Source organism: Marmota monax, unplaced genomic scaffold (assembly GCF_021218885.2).
Source record: "Marmota monax isolate L192 unplaced genomic scaffold, Marmota_monax_Labrador192_F-V1.1 WCK01_AAM20220418_F8-fsc00288, whole genome shotgun sequence".
In the NCBI taxonomy this organism is placed as follows: domain Eukaryota; kingdom Metazoa; phylum Chordata; class Mammalia; order Rodentia; family Sciuridae; genus Marmota; species Marmota monax.
Window position 1 is genome coordinate 767,724 of NW_026693586.1, and position 22,163 is coordinate 789,886.

The 22,163-nt window shown below is 56.3% G+C and overlaps 1 protein-coding gene across 10 annotated transcripts in view; it reads left to right on the plus strand.

Moving 5' to 3' along the window:
* Fam167a (family with sequence similarity 167 member A) overlaps positions 1 to 22,163 on the plus strand; it is a 44,284-nt gene that overhangs the window by 12,238 nt on the left and 9,883 nt on the right. For all 10 annotated transcript variants that reach the window (XM_046459320.2, XM_046459321.2, XM_046459324.2 and 7 more), the window contains 2 exons: positions 747 to 847; positions 16,811 to 17,576. In XM_046459320.2, the coding sequence (XP_046315276.1) occupies positions 17,205 to 17,576 (372 nt within the window). In that variant the 5' untranslated portion in view covers positions 747 to 847; positions 16,811 to 17,204. The remainder of the gene's footprint in view (positions 1 to 746; positions 848 to 16,810; positions 17,577 to 22,163) is intronic.

Genomic DNA, 22,163 nt, shown 5'->3' on the forward strand with positions numbered 1-22,163 from the left:
CAGCTCCTGGGCATCCTTGCCTGGTCAAGCATTTTTATGAAGGGGACCCCTCCATTCTCTGCATTTCCCACGGCCACTTCCCACCCCCAGAACTGACCCTCGGGTTCTCAGGCACCTCTCTTCCTGCCTGCCAGAGCAGCCCTTTCCCAGGGCCTTGGAGGGGACACCATAGAGACTGAGTCCCCCACAGCCCTCTGCATTCTCCTGTCCTCTAGGGAGGCCGTAAATTAGATGTATGGCTCCCAGGAGTCAGGGCTTCTCTGGGCTGAAGGAAAGCCCAGCTCTTCCTTTCACTGGGCCAAACAGGCAGGACAAAAAGGACAGGTCCCCACACCCCCAGCCTCTCCACAGGAGGCCTGTGCGTCAGCCCTGAGCACAGGAGCAGAGCCATCAATTATTCAGCATTGACCTAGCACTTTGAATTCACAAAGGTCTTAACAAGTATTTTTATAGATTCTTTCCTCATAATGTCCCAGAGAGACCAAGCAAGGTTTCCCGTTTCCTAGACAATAGAAGCAGGGTTCAGCTTAGAGTCAGAAAATTCGAGTGCAAGCCGAGCCAGCCCCTCCAATGAGCTGTGTGACCCTGAGCTAGTCTTGATAGTTTCTCTGGTTTGCAGTATCTCTGTGGTCTAGCTCTTGGAAAGTTCCTGTAGCCCAAGCCATGATGTCATGATGTGTGGGAGAACAAAATGTGTAAACTTCAGTGTGACTTAAAAGTGTTTGCGATTGCTCTTGTTAAACCAGGTATGCAAATGGAAGCTTTGAACTCTGTGCAGAGGTGCAACCATTAGCACGGGATCCTGCAGACCAAACCTCCCTGGGCAAATATCTCCAGGAGAACACGGGTAAGTGTTCTCTGCCCCTGCCCCTGGGTGCAGTTCTGGGACATGTTGGTAACCCCACTGCTGCTGTGGTGTGAGACCCTGAGTCTGTCAGGAAGGAGGGAGAGGTCATCGCAGGGAAACCACGGTTCCCAGAGCACAGCATCTCTCCTCAGAGGGGGATGAGGCTGCAGGCATTTAAGCAGGGGGAGCAGACTCCTCTCTCCCCCACCCAGCAGCAAGGCTGGGACCCCAGGTGGGAGATGCCCAGGGCTGTCCCAACAGGACCAGCCCCAGAGCTCCCTGCCCCCTCCCCAGCCTCCCCAGTCTCAGCCTACCTGGCTCCATGCTGGAACTGCAGCCTCCTTCAGGAGAGAGGGTGGATTCTCAGGAGGCTTTGCCACAGGGAGGCCTGGCCCAGGCAGCAGCCAGCCAGCTTCAGGGGGAGCATCTAGGCTTGTTCTGGCAGGAAAGCACACACTTATGTGGGCATTCTGCCTCCATGCAGACCACTCGTGTCTTGAGCAAGACCCCAGGGGCACTGCCCTGCAGAAGCCTGCTAGCACCCCATGTCACCAACCACCAGCCCACCTGACCCAGACACACACCCTCAAGACAACCACCGCCCACTCACACACACAACAGGACAACTCCCCCCGACTCACACATACCCTCAAGATAGCCACCGCCCACTCACACACACACCAGGACAACTACTCACCACTCATACACATACCAGGACAACCATCCCCAACTCACACATACCCTCAAGACAACCACCCTCCATTCACACACACCCTCAAGACAGCCACCCCCCACTCACACACACCCTCAAGACAACCAACCCCCCACTCACACACACCCTCAAGACAACCACCCGCCACTCACACATACCCTCAAGACAACCACCCCCCACTCACACACACTCTCAAGACAACCACCGCCCACTCACACACACACCAGGACAACTCCCCCCGACTCACACATACCCTCAAGATAGCCACCGCCCACTCACACACACACCAGGACAACTACTCACCACTCATACACATACCAGGACAACCATCCCCAACTCACACATACCCTCAAGACAACCACCCTCCATTCACACACACCCTCAAGACAACCAACCCCCCACTCACACACACCCTCAAGACAGCCGCCCCCACTCACACACACCTTAAAGACAACCACCCGCCACTCACACATACCCTCAAGACAACCACCCCCCACTCACACACACTCTCAAGACAACCAACCCCCACTCACACACACCCTCAAGACAACCAACCCCCACTCACACACACCCTCAAGACAACCACCCCCACTCACACACACCCTCAAGACAACCAACCCCCACTCACACACACCCTCAAGACAACCACCGCCCACTCACACACACACCAGGACAACTACTCACCACTCACACACATACCAGGACAACCATCCCCAACTCACACATACCCTCAAGACAACCATCCCCAACTCACACATACCCTCAAGACAACCACCCTCCATTCACACACACCCTCAAGACAACCACCCCCCACTCACACACACTCTCAAGACAACCAACCCCCACTCACACACACTCTCAAGACAACCAACCCCCACTCACACACACCCTCAAGACAACCACCCTCCATTCACACACACCCTCAAGACAACCACCCTCCATTCACACACACCCTCAAGACAACCAACCCCCCACTCACACACACCCTCAAGACAGCCGCCCCCACTCACACACACCTTAAAGACAACCACCCGCCACTCACACATACCCTCAAGACAACCACCCCCCACTCACACACACCCTCAAGACAACCACCTCCCACTCACACACCAGGAAAACCATCCCCCACTCATACACACTCTCAAGACAACCACCCCCCACTCACACACACCCTCAAGACAACCAACCCCCACTCACACACACCCTCAAGACAGCCACCCCCCACTCACACACACCCTCAAGACAGCCACCCCCCACTCACACACACCCTAAAGACAACCAACCCCCACTCACACATACCCTCAAGACAACCAACCCCCACTCACACACCAGGACAACCACCCCCCACTCACACACACCCTCAAGACAACCAACCCCCACTCACACATACCCTCAAGAAAACCAACCCCCACTCACACACCAGGACAACCACCCCCCACTCACACACACCCTCAAGACAACCAACCCCCACTCACACATACCCTCAAGACAACCAACCCCCCACTCACACACACCCTCAAGACAGCCGCCCCCACTCACACACACACCAGGACAACTACTCACCACTCATACACATACCAGGACAACCATCCCCAACTCACACACACCCTCAAGACAACCACCCTCCATTCACACACACCCTCAAGACAACCAACCCCCCACTCACACACACCCTCAAGACAGCCGCCCCCACTCACACACACCTTAAAGACAACCACCCGCCACTCACACATACCCTCAAGACAACCACCCCCACTCACACACACCCTCAAGACAACCACCTCCCACTCACACACCAGGAAAACCATCCCCCACTCATACACACTCTCAAGACAACCACCCCCCACTCACACACACCCTCAAGACAACCAACCCCCACTCACACACACCCTCAAGACAGCCACCCCCCACTCACACACACCCTCAAGACAGCCACCCCCCACTCACACACACCCTCAAGACAACCAACCCCCACTCACACACACCCTCAAGACAACCACCCCCCACTCACACACACCCTCAAGACAACCACCCTCCATTCACACACACCCTCAAGACAACCAACCCCCACTCACACATACCCTCAAGACAACCAACCCCCCACTCACACACACCCTCAAGACAACCAACCCCCCACTCACACACACCCTCAAGACAACCAACCCCCACTCACACATACCCTCAAGACAACCAACCCCCACTCACACACACCCTCAAGACAACCAACCCCCACTCACACACACCCTCAAGACAACCACCCTCCATTCACACACACCCTCAAGACAACCAACCCCCCACTCACACACACCCTCAAGACAGCCGCCCCCACTCACACACACCCTAAAGACAACCAACCCCCACTCACACATACCCTCAAGACAACCACCCCCCACTCACACACACTCTCAAGACAACCAACCCCCACTCACACACCAGGAAAACCATCCCCCACTCATACACACTCTCAAGACAACCAACCCCCACTCACACACACCCTCAAGACAACCAACCCCCACTCACACACACCCTCAAGACAGCCACCCCCCACTCACACACACCCTCAAGACAACCACCCCCCACTCACACACACCCTCAAGACAACCAACCCCCACTCACACATACCCTCAAGACAACCAACCCCCACTCACACACACCCTCAAGACAACCACCCCCCACTCACACACCAGGACAACCATCCCCCACTCATACACACTCTCAAGACAACCACCCCCCACTCACACACACCCTCAAGACAACCAACCCCCACTCACACACACCCTCAAGACAACCAACCCCCACTCACACACACCCTCAAGACAACCACCCCCCACTCACACACCAGGACAACCATCCCCCACTCATACACACTCTCAAGACAACCACCCCCCACTCACACACACTCTCAAGACAACCAACCCCCACTCACACACACCCTCAAGACAACCACCGCCCACTCACACACACACCAGGACAACTACTCACCACTCATACACATACCAGGACAACCATCCCCAACTCACACATACCCTCAAGACAACCACCCTCCATTCACACACACCCTCAAGACAACCAACCCCCCACTCACACACACACCCTCAAGACAGCCGCCCCCACTCACACACACCTTAAAGACAACCAACCCCCACTCACACATACCCCAAGACAACCACCCCCACTCACACACACCCTCAACACAACCACCCCCCACCACACACACCCCCAACACACCACCCCCCACTCACACACACCCCACAGACAACCACCCCCACTCACACACACCCCACACACACCACCCCCCACTCACACACCAGCACAACCACCCCCACTCACACACACCCAAGACAACCACCCCCCACTCACACACACTCCAACACAACCACCCCCCACTCACACACCACCCCAAGACAACCACCGCCCACTCACACACACACCAGGACAACTACTCACCACTCACACACATACCAGGACAACCATCCCCAACTCACACATACCCTCAAGACAACCATCCCCAACTCACACATACCCTCAAGACAACCACCCTCCATTCACACACACCCTCAAGACAACCACCCCCCACTCACACACACCCTCAAGACAACCAACCCCCACTCACACACACCTCAAGACAACCAACCCCCACTCACACACACCCTCAAGACAACCACCCCCCACTCACACACACCCTCAAGACAACCACCCCCCACTCACACACACCCTCAAGACAACCACCCCCCACTCACACATACCCTCAAGACAACCAACCCCCACTCACACACCAGGACAACCACCCCCCACTCACACACACCCTCAAGACAACCAACCCCCACTCACACATACCCTCAAGACAACCAACCCCCCACTCACACACACCCTCAAGACAGCCGCCCCCACTCACACACACACCAGGACAACTACTCACCACTCATACACATACCAGGACAACCATCCCCAACTCACACACACCCTCAAGACAACCACCCTCCATTCACACACACCCTCAAGACAACCAACCCCCCACTCACACACACCCTCAAGACAGCCGCCCCCACTCACACACACCTTAAAGACAACCACCCGCCACTCACACATACCCTCAAGACAACCACCCCCCACTCACACACACCCTCAAGACAACCACCTCCCACTCACACACCAGGAAAACCATCCCCCACTCATACACACTCTCAAGACAACCACCCCCCACTCACACACACCCTCAAGACAACCAACCCCCACTCACACACACCCTCAAGACAGCCACCCCCCACTCACACACACCCTCAAGACAGCCACCCCCCACTCACACACACCCTCAAGACAACCAACCCCCACTCACACACACCCTCAAGACAACCACCCCCCACTCACACACACCCTCAAGACAACCACCCTCCATTCACACACACCCTCAAGACAACCAACCCCCACTCACACATACCCTCAAGACAACCAACCCCCACTCACACACACCCTCAAGACAACCAACCCCCCACTCACACACACCCTCAAGACAACCAACCCCCACTCACACATACCCTCAAGACAACCAACCCCCACTCACACACACCCTCAAGACAACCAACCCCCACTCACACACACCCTCAAGACAACCACCCTCCATTCACACACACCCTCAAGACAACCAACCCCCCACTCACACACACCCTCAAGACAGCCGCCCCCACTCACACACACCCTAAAGACAACCAACCCCCACTCACACATACCCTCAAGACAACCACCCCCCACTCACACACACCCTCAAGACAACCACCCCCCACTCACACACACCCTCAAGACAACCAACCCCCACTCACACACACTCTCAAGACAACCAACCCCCACTCACACACACTCTCAAGACAACCAACCCCCACTCACACACCAGGAAAACCATCCCCCACTCATACACACTCTCAAGACAACCAACCCCCACTCACACACACCCTCAAGACAACCAACCCCCACTCACACACACCCTCAAGACAGCCACCCCCCACTCACACACACCCTCAAGACAACCACCCCCCACTCACACACACCCTCAAGACAACCAACCCCCACTCACACATACCCTCAAGACAACCAACCCCCACTCACACACACCCTCAAGACAACCACCCCCCACTCACACACCAGGACAACCATCCCCCACTCATACACACTCTCAAGACAACCACCCCCCACTCACACACACTCTCAAGACAACCAACCCCCACTCACACACACCCTCAAGACAACCACCGCCCACTCACACACACACCAGGACAACTACTCACCACTCATACACATACCAGGACAACCATCCCCAACTCACACATACCCTCAAGACAACCACCCTCCATTCACACACACCCTCAAGACAACCAACCCCCCACTCACACACACACCCTCAAGACAGCCGCCCCCACTCACACACACCTTAAAGACAACCAACCCCCACTCACACATACCCTCAAGACAACCACCTCCCACTCATACACACCCTCAAGACAACCACCCCCCACTCACACACACCCTCAAGACAACCACCCCCCACTCACACACACCCTCAAGACAACCAACCCCCACTCACACACACCCTCAAGACAACCACCCCCCACTCACACACCAGGACAACCATCCCCCACTCATACACACTCTCAAGACAACCACCCCCCACTCACACACACTCTCAAGACAACCACCCCCCACTCACACACACCCTCAAGACAACCACCGCCCACTCACACACACACCAGGACAACTACTCACCACTCATACACATACCAGGACAACCATCCCCAACTCACACATACCCTCAAGACAACCACCCTCCATTCACACACACCCTCAAGACAACCAACCCCCCACTCACACACACCCTCAAGACAGCCGCCCCCACTCACACACACCTTAAAGACAACCACCCGCCACTCACACATACCCTCAAGACAACCACCCCCCACTCACACACACCCTCAAGACAACCACCCCCCACTCACACACACCCTCAAGACAACCACCCCCCACTCACACACACCCTCAAGACAACCACCCCCCACTCACACACACTCTCAAGACAACCAACCCCCACCCACACACACTCTCAAGACAACCACCCCCCACTCACACACACCCTCAAGACAACCACCTCCCACTCACACACACCCTCAAGACAACCAACCCCCACTCACACACCAGGACAACCACCCCCCACTCACACACACTCTCAAGACAACCAACCCCCACTCACACACACCCTCAAGACAGTCACCCCCCACTCACACACCAGGACAACCACCCCCCACTCACACACACCCCCAAGACAGTCACCCCCCACTCACACACACACCAGGACAACCACCCCCCACTCACACACACCCTCAAGACAGTCACCCCCCACTCACACACACACCAGGACAACCACCCCGCACTCACACACACCCTCAATACAGCCACCCCCCACTCACACACACCCTCAAGACAGTCACCCCCCACTCACACACATACCAGGACAACCACCCCCCACTCACACACCAGGACAACCACCCCCCACTCACATACATGTCAACACAGTGAGCCCCATCACTCACACACACACACACACACACACACACACACACAACTGGGGCCAGTCTGGACTCTGCCTGGTCTCTGTCCCCCATCTCAGGGGCTCCTAACACCAGCTCTGACCAAGAGCTGGAATGAAAATGAGTCTGGGAAGGGGAAAGATGGCTGGCATAGGGCCAGACTGGCCATGTCCCTCCTGCTTCCGTCACCATGGCAACTCTGAGGCAGAGGCAACGGGCTCTGGGCAGCTCCCGGCTGCTGTCAGCAGCTCTGTGGGACTCGCAGGGCTGTGTGCCGTCCTCTCGTCCTCTCCTCTCGGCTGAAGCACATCAGCAGAGCAGAGGCATCAGTCCCAGACTGACCTGCCGTGGGGGTGAAGGTGGGAGGTCAGCCCTGTCCCCACCTGGGGCTCTGCATGTACCATAAGCATGAGACCAAGACTGAAACGCCCACCTGTCCCAGGCCTGCTCGCCCTCATCACCTGTGGACCCCTGGATCCATCACCCCCCTGGGGAAAAGCAGCTGCCTCTTTAGAAAAGGGATGTGGCCAGACTGTGTCCCAGCCACCCTGGTCCCTGTCCCTACCCGCCTTTCACCCTCGGGGCAGCTCTGTAGTTTTCAGAGGAAGAGCCCAGGCCTGATGGCTGGGGCCAAGGGGGCTCTCGGCCTCAGCCCTGAAGGCCCTTCAGCTCTCAGCTTTGAGGCCTGGGAAGCCTTGAGGCCCAGCCTGGGCCAGGCCTGCCCCGGCCAGCCAGTGCTCCCTCTGTACCCTGCTCCAGCAGGTGCGGCGAGGAGCCACAGCTCCTTGCTTAGCAAGGCTGACGGATGGGGATTGCCACCACCACCACCACCCCGGCCCCCGCCCGGCTGTAGCTCAGAGCAGTGAGCCTCACAAATGGTGTCCTGGCCTGGCCTGGCATAGAGGCCAGACCAACCCTGAGGACATCCCATCCCCCAGCCCTGCCTTGCTGAGAAAAGCCATATCTGCAGGGACCTAAATCATGGTGTAGCCAGGTCTTCATTCTATAAACTTCCCAGAGGACCAAGTGCCGCTTGCCAGAGGGGCCCAGAGGGTGGTAGCCAGCCCTGTCTAGATAGTATGTTCTGGAAAGCAGCCAGCATAGCAGCCCCAAGGAGTGTGGGTGAGAGTGAGAGGCTCTGGGGCCTTAGGCAGTCACTCAGGCCCTCAGCCCGGTTTTCCCAGCTGCAAGGGGACCAGAACACCTGCCCTGCCTTCCCTACCATGCCAGTGTGGTCCATAGTCACAGTCAAGGTAGTCCTTCATGATGGGGGCCACCTTCAGAGGACAGCACAGAGCCAGAACAGAGCTGGCCATCTCCAGGGACCACTGGATCCCAAAGGATGCTTGTGACTTATTAGCACAAGTGGTAGACCCGGGGAGGGACGTCAGAGCCTCAGGCTCTGTCCTGGCCCCCAGTTCAGCCTTGCTGGATCCTGCCCTCCAAACTTACCTGGTCCCAGCCCTCACCATGCCATGTGCAGTCTGAGTATCTCTGAGCCAGCTCCTCCTTGTCTCTGTGCCTTGGTTTACCCATTATATAATAAAGGATCATAGTACACAGTTTGCAGGGTCCTTATGTATAGGAGATGCTATTTCCTCACTGAGGAAATATGGATACCTATAATACTAGCAGCTTGGCAGTGCTGTTAAAATATTCCTTAGTAGGACATTCACCAGGGCAGAATCTGAATTGCGGTTTGGGAGATAATTGTCATCATGACCGAGGAATCCCAGTGAGACATTCAAGGGGGACGTGGACAGAGCTCTCCCAGCTCTCACACAGTGGATCCTCATTCCCAAGAGCCACCCCTGCAGTCTCAGAGTTCTGTATGAAGTCAGAATGACATGAGGTGTAAGTGTGTGAACACCATCCCTGAACTAGTATAAGGTGACATTCTTCTTCTTCCTGTGCTGGTGCTGGGGGACACATCTGCAAGGTCCCCCACCATTCATATGTTCCTAATAATGACCCTTTTCCTGGGCAAGGTTCTCAGCCCCCTCACTATTGTTGATGGGAGCTTGGGTCTAAGTTTCCTACGGAAAATCCTCCATTTCCTCCCTGGATAATGGGGCTTCTAATAGGCTTAGTGGGCTTCTTTTATGCTACAGAATAGGTACGAGGTGACCTCCGGAGGTTGTGGTTAATTGTGAGAACACCTGGGAAGCCGAGAGGCTGTGGAGCCTGGCTGACTATATAAAGAGCAGAGTAGCCTACAGGAAGCAGAGAACAGCAGCAGGGACACTCGTGGGCATGCCCTCTCACTCTGGGGCTGTCACTCTGCTGTGGAAGTCCAGGGGGTTGCTCCCCAAAAGAGACTGCCTTCCCAGGCTGGAGGCCCTCAGGCACCCTAACGCTAACCCAGTTCCCAGGCATTTGGCTGCAGCCCAGTTGGGAAGGCTGAATGACCCAGAGCACAGGGACCCGTGGGTGGTACTTCTGAAAGAGGGAGCAGAACGGGTTTAAGTTTTATGCAGATGGAATATTGGTAGCCGGTCACTGACTGTCACCTAGGAAACATACCTACTACGAATGCAGGTGGATTCAGCAAAATTTCATTCAGAGGACAGTGACCCAATGGGTCTCAACTGCAGGTGCCAACCCCCTCAGGACTTGTGGGGATGTGAGAGAAGGAAGCCTTTTTGGCTGTCACAATGTTTTAGGACGCTGCTTAGTTCTCAATTATATACATGGCCTCTCCAAGTGAGTTGGCTGCTCCCCTCACTCCAGCCCTCAGGCTCCTGAGCACAAGCAATAGAAAGCAGCATGACTACAAGGCTGTCAGCGCTCGGAGACTGGCAGGAAGCAGAGACTCACAGGAGCAAGCAGGCAGAACCCGGGCAGCTCTGGGACAGCGGGGAGGCCCTGCAGCAGCACTCCAGCAGGGGCAGCTGGCTCCTTCCCCCATCCAGCACTGATGAATCCCAACCATCCATTCACTGGGCCCCACACAGGCCAAATTCAGACCCTGGGCCTGAGCCTCTGATTGGCTGAGCTTAAGTCACATGCTCGCACCTGGTTGCCAGGGCCTGGGCGGGGGAGGAGGGAGAATCTGGTCCTCTGATCCCAGAGAACAAATGAGAAGGGCGCCTGCCTGCTGTCTTGCACAAAGTGGGGGCTTCCCACAAACAAGAAAGGAGGGAGGCAGGGAACGGCAGACCAACAGGCCGACCAAGGCCAAACACCAACAGAGACCCACACGCCGCACCCTTCTCCAGCACCCACTCAGGCCAGGCAGCTGTACTTGTCAGAAGCCCAGCTCTGCCCAAGAGGAGGCTTTGAAAGCTGTGTAGTCAAAGTCTGGCGGGGTGGCTTCTGACGGACCTGAGTGAGGCCTTCAAACTATCCTGTCTGCTGGCTTTGTGTGCCAGCAGACCCTCTGTGTGTGAGAGCAAGAGGGCTCCAGTACCCAGGCTGGCTGGGAACAAGGCCGGCTTCTGGGTTGGTCTGGCAGGAAAACTTCAGAAAGGCTCTGATTGGCCCAGTAGAGTCATGTCACCTCCCCTGAGGTGAGAGGGGAGGTCGGGGCCACAGGTACCACAGGGACAGACTCCCCACAGTAAGGGAGAATGCTTTTTCCAGAAGGAAGAAGGAAGGTGCTGGGTAGAAATGTCCTCACAGATGCCAGGTGACAAGTAGGTCCTCTCTGGCTATAGTTCAAAGTCCTGGGATTTGGCACAAGCTAAATCAGGTTCTTCCTGCTTTGTCCCAGGAGCCGGGCCTGCATACCTGTGTCCAGGCACACCTGTGTCCAGGCACTCCTCGGCCAGGGAAGGGAGGTGTGTGTGGCCTCTCATGAGGACAGGTGGTGGAAGTACTGTCACAGAAGCCCAGGGCCCCTCTGCTCCTCTGAGCCCATCCAAGCTGGCTTACTGTGAGCAACACAGGGTGCAGCAAGAGGCAGATGCATGCTCTATGTGCCCGATCATTCCATGTTTAAAGCAGCAGCATCTCACAAGTGCCAGAAGACCAGGATAAAAGGCCTGGCTTTGCCCTCATGAACTTGAGTCTGGAAGAAGGGACCATCAAGAAAGTGCCTGGTGTAAATGTGAGGGTTTAACAGGGACGGGAAGCCCAGTGTCGGGGTCTCACATCCCAGCCTCACCACTTACTAGCTCTGTGACCATGGGCAAGCTGCCAAAGCCATCTGCGCCTCAGTCTCTCCACCTGGAACATGAGGATGATGGCAATCTTCACGCGTGTGAGCCCTAACTGTGCCTGAACATGTGAAGCTTTCCGAGTGACTGCTGGTGTGGTTGCTCCAAGTGTTAGCTCATGTGTGATGGTGTCACGGTTTCCCTCACGTGCTCTCGTTGCCGGGCACACACAGCCAGCCCAGGAAAACAGAGGGAAGGAGAAAATGCCTGAGGACTAGGCGGAGGAGGGAAAGAAGGGCTTCTGGGCTGTACAAGTTGCAGGCAGAGGATCGAGCTTGGGGTCTGTGGGGCAGGAGAGTCGGAGGGGTTAAAAAGACTGTGCACCCTGCAGAAGAAACAAACAGTTCCAGAGAAGCCTCTGTGTGGGGAGAGCAGGCCTGAGCCCGGGGAGCATCAGTCAGCAGCCCCCGTAGCCTTCCCTGCCCAGGAAGCCCATCAGGAAGTGGGTTCCAGGGTTTTCCAGGTCAGCAGGTGAGGTCATAATGAGACAAGGTGTTGGCCGCCTGGCAGGGCTGCACCCACCTGGCTCCTGGGGCAGCTGGGGATTAGCTCATGGCTGGCGAATCCTGCTTCATGGGCCAGGAAGCCTGGAAGCGCATCTGAACCACAGTCATCCCAAGCCCTGGCATGTTGCTGGGGCAGGAAGGCTGTGTATCCCCAAGGCTTGTCCTCGCTGCCACCCAGTGGCCTGGCTGGTGGGCATGCCTGGGCCTCATGGATTATGGGGTCTTGGGATCTCATCTTGTCTTCCAGGACTCCCGAGTCCCAGATCTAGTGGTCCAGTGTCCTCTGCTTTGTGCTCCCTGGGCCTAAGCCCCAGGAGTCGAGAAAGACTTCTGCTGCCCACCAAACCCAAGAGGTGTCCAGAGCTGCCTCCAATCCCCACCCGATGGCCTTCCCCACTAGTACAGGATATGTCCAGCTCAGTGCCCACTAAGTGGTCAGTGGACAACAAACCCTTCTGCTAGCACCTTCCTGGGCCTGTGTGGGTGACATTCCAGCTTAGCTCCTGTGCCCAGCTGGAAGGGAGGGAGGAATCCCCACTGGGCCTTTTCAGGCACCAGGGTGACGAGCAGGTGGGATCCCTGGGACACTGCCTAGTGGCTCTGAAATAGCCTGTGCTGAGAAGGAGCTCTTTGGGTGGGTGTGGCGTTTCTTCTGTGCCCAGTCTTTGCACGCACACAAGGCACCACCAACTGCAGAGCACAGGCTAGGAAAGATTGGACCCGGGTCCTCCTCCTGTTAGCAGTTGTGCTGGAACCAGGACCAGGCCTGCAGCCCAGCCTCAGTCTCTGGCGTGGAGAGCAGGCTGTTACACCTGGGTCCCTCCAGCACCTGGAGCTGGGGATGGGAGGGTTAAAAATTGGAGCAGGGCGGGAGGGAGCAGTGCAGAGTGGTGTTCTCGTAGGCTGGGCTCTTTTTCTCCCTTCCAAGGCAAACCTGCTCTTCACTCTTCCAGATCTCCTGAGATCAAAACTGGGGGAGGCAGGGCCAATGGATGGCATCAGTGGGCTTCCAGGGAAGGATGTAAAGATGCAAAAATGGGCTCAGGACACCCAGCATTTCAAGGACCGACCAGATGACTGCTCAAGGCAGGGACAGGGGTGATGTGACTGATGTGACACCCATGGTTGCACCATCCTAATAATATTTTTTAAAGTGTAACTTTGTCTAGGGCTTACTGTACACCAGGGGCATGCTCTATCAACTCTGTCACCCCATGAAATCCTGGATATGACCTACAAAGTTGATATTGTTATCCCCTTCATGGGCATGGGACCCAGGGGGCACACAGGGACCCCACTTGAGTTAATGTTCTGTTGTCACCATCCTGAAATTCTTAGGACTTTTTTTAAAGAAGAGACCCAGCCCTGAGCCCTACAAATTGTGCAGCTGGTCCTGGTTGTGCCCACTCCTCAGAAGAGGACTCAGAGGCAAGGGATGATCATGAAGCTACAGCCCATAACACAGAACTGGTGGCTGCCCTTGAGCTCTGACCCCAAATCCCACATGCTCCAGGATAGAAAGAGGCTGACCACCATCACACAGCTCATGCCCAGGCCCCTAGCTGGCACCTGTCTGGAGGAGGGCACTTCACCTCTCCTAAGTGCCTCCCATAACCCCTGTGTGAAATGGGTGCTCCCACCTGCCTTTTGGGTTTGGGTGAGACTGGCGTGAGCTGGGGGGCACCCAGGTGCCACACCATGAGGCTCACCCTCAGTGGACTGAAAACCTCTTGTTAAAATACACTCCCTACACTATAAAGTCACACAAAGTTACAGACTCTCAGTGGTTCCCACCCCAAGAGGAGCCCCTTACTTAAGGGGGCAGGACGAAGCCCTCTGCAGAGGGAGGGCACAGCTTCCTACTGTGTTGTCTCTCCCCAGTTCTGTGCTATGGGCATGTGGCTTCATGATCATCCCTTGCCTCTGAGTCCTCTTCTGAGGAGTGGGCACAACCAGGACCCAGGTGGGGAGGGCACAGCTCATCAGTCTGTCTGTAGACTGGACCTTCTCCAGAAAACTCATCTAGCTATAAAGAGCTCCTCTGTCTGTGGGAAGGAAGCCCTGTAGGATTCAGCCACCCAGGCGCACTCAGAAGAGATTCTGGGCCCTCAGCAAACAGGCAGAGGGCAGGCACCTGGGTGGGGCCCCAGAAAGCAGCTCCCAGTCTTCAGACTTGGAGAGAGCCTGGGAAGGCTGTGTCATGAGAAAGTGCACAGCGAGCCCCATTCCTGTGTTCTTGGAGCACGCTAAGATTTAGAGAGCACCTATGAACCTCATCCTGCCCATCCCCAAGAGCCTAGGAGATTGGCAGAACACCTCATTTTGAGCATAGGAGACTGAGGCTTGGCAGGCCCCATGGGGCCTAGGACCAGAATCTGATCCCAGGTCTGGTGTCTCTAAAGGAGACCAGCAGCTCTCAGTCCTGACTGCACCCTTGTATCTGGCCCTCAGATCACCTGGGGCCTAAGAATGGGCTGCTCTCTGAGTCCTGGGCCCACATCAAGGGAATCAGAACTCCTGGAAGTCGATCTGTGTTGCCCAAGGTCCCCAGGGGACTTTCACTTGCCCAGAGCAGGGCAGGAGGTGAAGCTGAGTTCCTCTGCTCTCAGTGAGGGTGGCATGTCTTCCTCATTCCCCAGGGATGCCCCCCACTCCCGCAGGGGCAGGCTCAGAGTACGGGGAGAGTCCTCTGTCCTCCAGCCAGACCTCCCTGGCAGGCTGGGCTCTAGGGTGGTCCAGAACAGAAGCTCTGCTGTCTGTCTTCCCGAGCATTTCTGTGTGTCAGGAGGAAATCCATGACCTCCCTGGGCAGCCCAGCCTGCCAGTGGCCTCCCCATCCCAGATCTGCTCCCCTCAGTCCTCATCTCAGCCAGCCCAGTTCCCACACTCCAAGCAGGCATCACGACGATTATTTGCTTTCTTCTTTCGGTAGGGATTTTAAAGGCACACACATCAACAAGCGTCTCTCTCCCTTTCCATCCATTTTCACCCTAGGGTGGTGTGTGCACCAGGCTTCTGGGCATCTTGATTTTTCTTTTAGCCTTATCTTGGACATTGCTCTGCATCAGTTCATTAGTTTTTACACCTGCATGGCCTCAGCACAGATTTTGAAAACTAGCCCTGAAAGCCAAGTTCAAGACACACATCTCCCGCTCGGATCGGCCCGTGTCTACCCTTGCTCATTCCCCACAGACACAGGCACACCAGAAGGCTGGTGTCTAATTATAACCTACCCACCCTGGCACGATGGGGTCAGAGCCTTGGCTTATATCCCACACTAGGTCCTGGAGGCCAACTCAGATGGCAGCTGGAGCCTTGCGGAGGCAGCGCTGCTGTGTGGGCACTTTAGGTAAACCTGAGAGCCACCGTCCTGGAAGGCTGAGTCACCAGCTTCATTCAGCTTCACCGTCCAGCTTGAGTGGAGCCGGCTCCTTCTTCCCCTGTGCAGCTGCAGGCTTATTTGCTTCCTCTCTGAGCGGGTGAGGTCAGGTGGTGGTAGAGGAAGCTGAGGGTGGAGGAAGCCGGCCCTGTGCTCAGGGAGGGGTGCCGAGGGCAGCAGCACCTGTACGGTGCAGGCACACCTGAGTCTGCGTGGGGCTCCACTGGCCTGGCAGCTGGCTCTGGGGACCCTCAGGCAGCTGTCACTGAGAGGGGAGACCTGTGCCCTCAGATTCAAGTGACTGGTCTTGTCTCCCTGCGGGAGTTCTGTCTCAGTGCGTCGTTTAGCCTCTTAGGGATTTGGGGTCCTCCCATGTCAAATGGGGACAGAAACTAATCTCCACAGACTTGCTGTGAGCATTAAGTGAGATAACACAGGAGGGATTGTAGTGCTGCCCAATTTGTTCAGCTTCTCTGCATCAACTTAAAGTGGTCGTCTCACCTCTAGTCCTGGACCAGCAAGTAGAAGCCCTGTCACTGGACCTCTCTGAGCCTCTTTCCCCTCCTGGAGTGTGGACGTGCCTCCACCTAGCAGCTGGGGAGGGGTCAGACTGACAATGTTCTCATTCTTCCTGCAGGGCCCGCACCACCTGCCTTTCCTGGGGAGGGCGAGCTTCTGGCCCATCTGCTCTGCGCACACCTTCGGGACAGATAGATCTCCTTGGCAAAGGCTGCCCCTAAAGAATCCTGCCAGTGCTTGTCTGTTCCTGCCTTCTACGAAGCATGGCACCCACAGGCTTCTGGGACGAATCATAGACCTCGAACCCCCGCGGCTGCTCTGAAAGGCCCTCCCTGGGGCTCACCCCACGGTCCCTCAGCTCCAGGTGCCGCCCAGCCTCTGCAATGCCTTCTCGAGGCACAGCCCCAGCTGGATGAGGCCCTTCCAGAGCAGGACCCAGCCTCATCGCCCAGCAAGCCTCCCACACAGCCCCTCACCAGCTGCCAGGTCTGGCTGCCAGGGCAGACTGTAGAATGTCTGTGCCCGAGATCCAAGTGGAGGAAGTGGGTGAAGAAGAGGGGCTGGCAGGGGCCGCCGCGCCTCCTGATGACCACCTCCGGAGCCTGAAGGCCCTCACCGAGAAGCTGAGGCTGGAGACCCGCAGGCCCTCCTACCTGGAATGGCAGGCCAGGCTGGAGGAGCAGACGTGGCCCTTCCAGAAGATGGCCACAGAGGAGAGCTTGGAGCAAGGAGAGCGTGGGGGTGGGGAGCCCCTGCTGCCCCCGAGGGAGCCCAGAGAGCACCCCCTGCCTGCCGGGAGCACCAGCCAGGGCGACAGGTCCCCTGGCAAGCTGGAAGGCTTCCAGAGTATCGATGAGGCTATAACCTGGCTCAGGAAGGAACTGGTGAGTGGCTGCCCCCACAGAAGTCCCCAGAAAAGAGAGGATGTCATTCTTTGTCTCCACGTGTCCCTCTGTTTCTCTGTTTCTATCTCCTCTCCCCCATCACGTGTTGGACCTCCCATCTTAATAGACCCGCCACTTGCACATCTGTAATCTTCCTATTTGACAAAGGCAGATCTTATTTCTCTGGTTGCATGGGGCTGTGTCAATCAGCCATTAATCCTGAACATTGTGGAGGAATCAAGCTGTGTCCATGAGAATCTGAGCCCATGTTAGGGTATCTGTACCCTTCCCCCGACTGGCAGAGCCTCGCTGTCATGCCTGGACTGCTAAGTGGGTGCCTGGAGCTTACCTGCCCTCTGAAGCCCCCTCCCCTGCCATCTGTCCCAGCTGCCCACACCTCCTATGACCACTCACTTACCAAGACAGTGGTTGCTCTCCCTCCCCGAGTGCTACTGTTGGGTTGCATGGTAGGCTACCTGGGGTGGGCTGACTGCAGGAGGGGCCCTGGGTCTGGGGGTTGTCCTGTGCAAGGAACTGCTATGAGTACTGAGGCCCAGCGTGGAAAGTGCTGTATTAATGATGTGTGGTGTGCAGGAGCTGCCAGGGGATGTGCGCCTGATCATGCGTGGGGTAGAGGCTTTAGTGAGGAGGCTGAATAGGAGCTTGCCCAGAGGTTGAGGCAGGGATGGTTTCCGGATGGATTGAGTGCTAGCAAAGGGCCCTTTGCTTAGCCCTTTTCCTGCCCCTGGGCAAAACAGATTTCCAGTGGGAATCTCACCGTGTGCAGTGAATCTCAGCCTGAGAAACCGGGTGAGGGTGCAGAGCTGGGTGCTGCCTTCCCCCAGGGAAGAATCACCGGTCCCAGCACAGTGGCTTCTCAACAAGGCAGGCATGAGTCTAAGCCTCCCCAAGCCCTCAACCCCTGTCCTCCTGTCACTGAGGCCCAGGTAGCACCTGCCAGGTCTGGCCATCTGGACCCAGGGAGCCAGGAGTCTAGGTCCAGCCACTATCCAGAGCCAGTAGTAATTCCCAGGGCAACAAGGCCTGCAGAGGCCCACTCGGTTTGCTTTGCAGAATCCTAAAACCAGAATCCTGTTGGGCCTGAAATGCATTATGGACTAAAATACATGAACTGGGGTTTGGGATGGGAAGGGGCTCTGGGACTCAGGTATTGGGTGGATCAGGGACTGTTTTGGTCTCAGTCCTTGATGCTGAGAATGCTGCTCAGGACCCAGGGTTCTGTTACATGTGATTAACCGGTAACTGGAGTGTGCGTGGCTCTTGGCTTTCGTGGAAGATAAGGCACCTGTGGATTCTTGCTCTGTGGCCCCAGGGTGCCTGTGGGGATATAAGAGGTGAGAGGTGGACATGCTGTGCCCCAGGACAGACCCTGAAAGTGCTCTTTGAATTCCTGAGGCTAAGCTGCTTTGATCTGTTTTCATAAAGAAGAACAAAAAATATTCTCATTAATCAAGGATGCAATTGTCGGTTTCAGGTTCTTTCGAGGTTCATTGCTTCTGAAAGCAGAGGCGGTTACTCTCTAAATACGCTCACATTCCTCACGGGCCCCCTCTGGAGCAGGGGGTAGAGAAGGACTGCTCTGTGTGTAAACCAGTGGGGACTTTCCTAGAGCTTGTGCCGTCATCTTCAGACAGAGAGATGTCTTGCAACCCTGACTGTGTTTATAACCACCTGGGGACCTTTGGAGGCTCCCAAAGCCTCAGTCAGACCCCAGACCAACCAAATGAAGTTCCAGGGCATGGTGCCCAGCATCCATAGCTTTCAAAGCTCTCACCTGCTCCCATTGTGCAGCCGGGGCTAAGACCCACTGGGCATGCTCTTTTCTCTTGCTAGAACTCTGTAAGCAAAGTGGCAGGAGGTGCCCCACCCAGAGATGCTGGCCAAGAGCACCTGAGGGGAAGGAGGATGTAGGGACCCTTGGGTGGACAGCAGAGCACTCCTTGCCAGGATTAATTTGGTCCCCAGGGGCTGAGTAACTGAGGCTTTTAACAGGTAGCCATGTAAGATGATAGGACTGGTAAGTGTCAGAGCCAGAGTCAGACTCAGCAATCACCACTGGGAGGAAAACGCTATGGGAGAGGCAGGGGATGCAGCAGGTGATACAGCTCAATAGCAGAGGACTCGCTGGGTATGTCCAGAGAGCAGCAACCTTCAAATTCTCCCTGGGTCTCTTTGTAGAATGAAGATTCTGTTTCCCCCTGATTCAGAATTGACATCTCTAAGGTAACCTATATGGCTGCTCCATGGGCCACATTTTGAGTATCAAGGAATGAAGGGAGGCTTAGCCTGGTGCCCGGGAACCTCTGAGGCTCCACATGGGGCAAACCTAGAGGTCCCCAAGCTTGAGCTTCAAGTCCTGTCCCTGCTATATCTGCCCCATGTGGCTTAGCACTCAACCAGTGAAGAGGCCTCAGTGAGCGAACTCACAGCATCACAAAGCAAGTGGTCCAGGAGCGCTGGCCAGCAGCAGCCCCGATGCAGACCAGAGGCAGGCGATTCTGACCCAAAATTCTGCCTGCCTCAGAATTCGGCAACAAAGGCAACTTGTAAAACCCTTTGACTGAGGTGGACAGTTCTCATTCGAACACGTCCTCCTGTCTTTAAGCCTCAACCAAAACAAAGCTCCATGCCTTGGTTTTCTGATTCATCCTCTGATCATCACTGAAGGTGCCTTTAAAAATCGACCTATTTTTAACACATCCAAAGAGGCTTGCAGAACCTCTACTGTACTGTACTGAATGTAAGCCCGGAATCAAGTTTTTCCTACCCTATTCAGGCCTCCCATTCGCCTGAATGTGAATTTGACTTTATTCCAGGGATTGAAGCGCTGTGAGTCAGTCGTGTGGGGTTTTTCCTGTATGATGCCAAACACCCCCAACTTAATGAAAGTTTGGGGTCTGGTGAGGGCAGGCCCCTAAACTGTCCCCTGACCATCTGGCAGTCCAGGGAGGCTATTGTCAACTAGCACCATCGGGAGCAGGCAGCGCTGGGTCTGGGAGCAACATCTGCCTTCCCCTGCTCCTGCAAGGCCAGCTGAGAGGGACTGCCTGAGCCGGATGGGCTTCCAAGGCTAGGAAGGGCCCGTGGCTCCCCCAGGCTTCCCTCCTGATCTCCCTCCAGGCTTTCACTGCTAGGACACCCTGGGGACCTGCAGGCAGAGTCCACTTCCCTTCCACTTCTGCACGGGGGCTTCGAGGAAGGTGGACCCCTCAGAGCCTGTTAGGGTGATTTCTCCAGCTAAGGCCTGACTTTGGTTCAGAGTGTATTTAGAGACCATGTGACCACCTGGTTGTGGCAGGTGGGGCAGCAAGGACTCCTCCAGGCTGAGGTCCAACCTCACCATTCCCAGGACAGCCACTCGGGGTCCAGTAAGTGGCCACTGTGCACCACTACTGGTTCCTGGCTGCTCTGGGTGCCAGCGGGTCCCAGCCTCCAGCTTCCTATCTTCTGACTGAGTGGCCTGGGGTGGGGCGGGGCAGTGCCTGACCCTGGAGCCTCTACCCCCAAGCTGAGCGTGGAATTCAGGACATCTCACCAAGGCCCCTAACTGGGCTGGGGTCAGCAGCCAGCTCTAGGGCCTGGCCTTGAGTGGTCAACATCCAGCCTGAGGAAGAGGGACCCTCCTCTCCGTCTTGTCTCTGTAGTTGTGCTCAGAAGTTCCCCTCGCCAACCTGGAGATAAAGCACAGGGCAATAAAGCATTCCCCCGGCTCTGCGGGTGCCAAAATCTGAACGAGACATCCCAGCTTCCTCCTGGGCCGTCTTCCAGGCGAGAATCCTTGGGTGTGGACAGACATTTCTCTCAGTTTCACGCAGGTGTTTGATCCCCGCAGACGGAGCTCCTGAGAAGGTGTTTATAGTTGTTAGAAAAAAGGAAAAGAAGTCTGGCGGTGTTAGTCACGGCAGGTCTGCGCGGCAGGAGGCCTGAGACCTGGCCCAGCCGGCGCCCTGCCGTCACAGCTGGGGTGCCCAGGAGTCCTCTCCCAGCACATCCTCTCTTGCCCGTGCTGCCTGCTTGGCAAGCACAGCCCTGCTGTGTCCAGGGCCAGCCCCCTGAAGCCAGAATTGTCTGCTGCCCGGCCCAGCCAAATGACAGGTCTCACTCGCCATGATGGTATGGAGGCGAGGAATGTGGTGCCAGCCATGTCACTCTGTGGTTCCAGTGAACCTTCCAGTGTCCCCTAGGAAGCCTTAGGTGTGTGTGCTGTCCCCACTTTACAGAGGAGAAGAGGGGGGGCGCAGAAAGATTGTAGGTCTGAGGGACAGAGAGTTTCAGTGGTTTGGGGGCTAAGCAGATGGAGCCCCAGGCCACCTGGCTCTGCACCCAGACCAGGCCTCTCCGGGTGCTTCAGCCATTCAAGTCAACGGGCCTGAGCTGGCAAAAGCCTGCATGTCCCTCCTGATTTCAGAACAGGATACGTGTAAAAGGTCAATGACTCATGACAACCCTTAGGGGGGCCCAGCCTGTTTCTCCTGAGGACAAGAGCAACACAGAGCCAGCCACAGGGGAGCAGGATCCACAGGGGGAGTCCAGGCACCCTCTGCCAAGACCGTGTCTTCTCAGTGA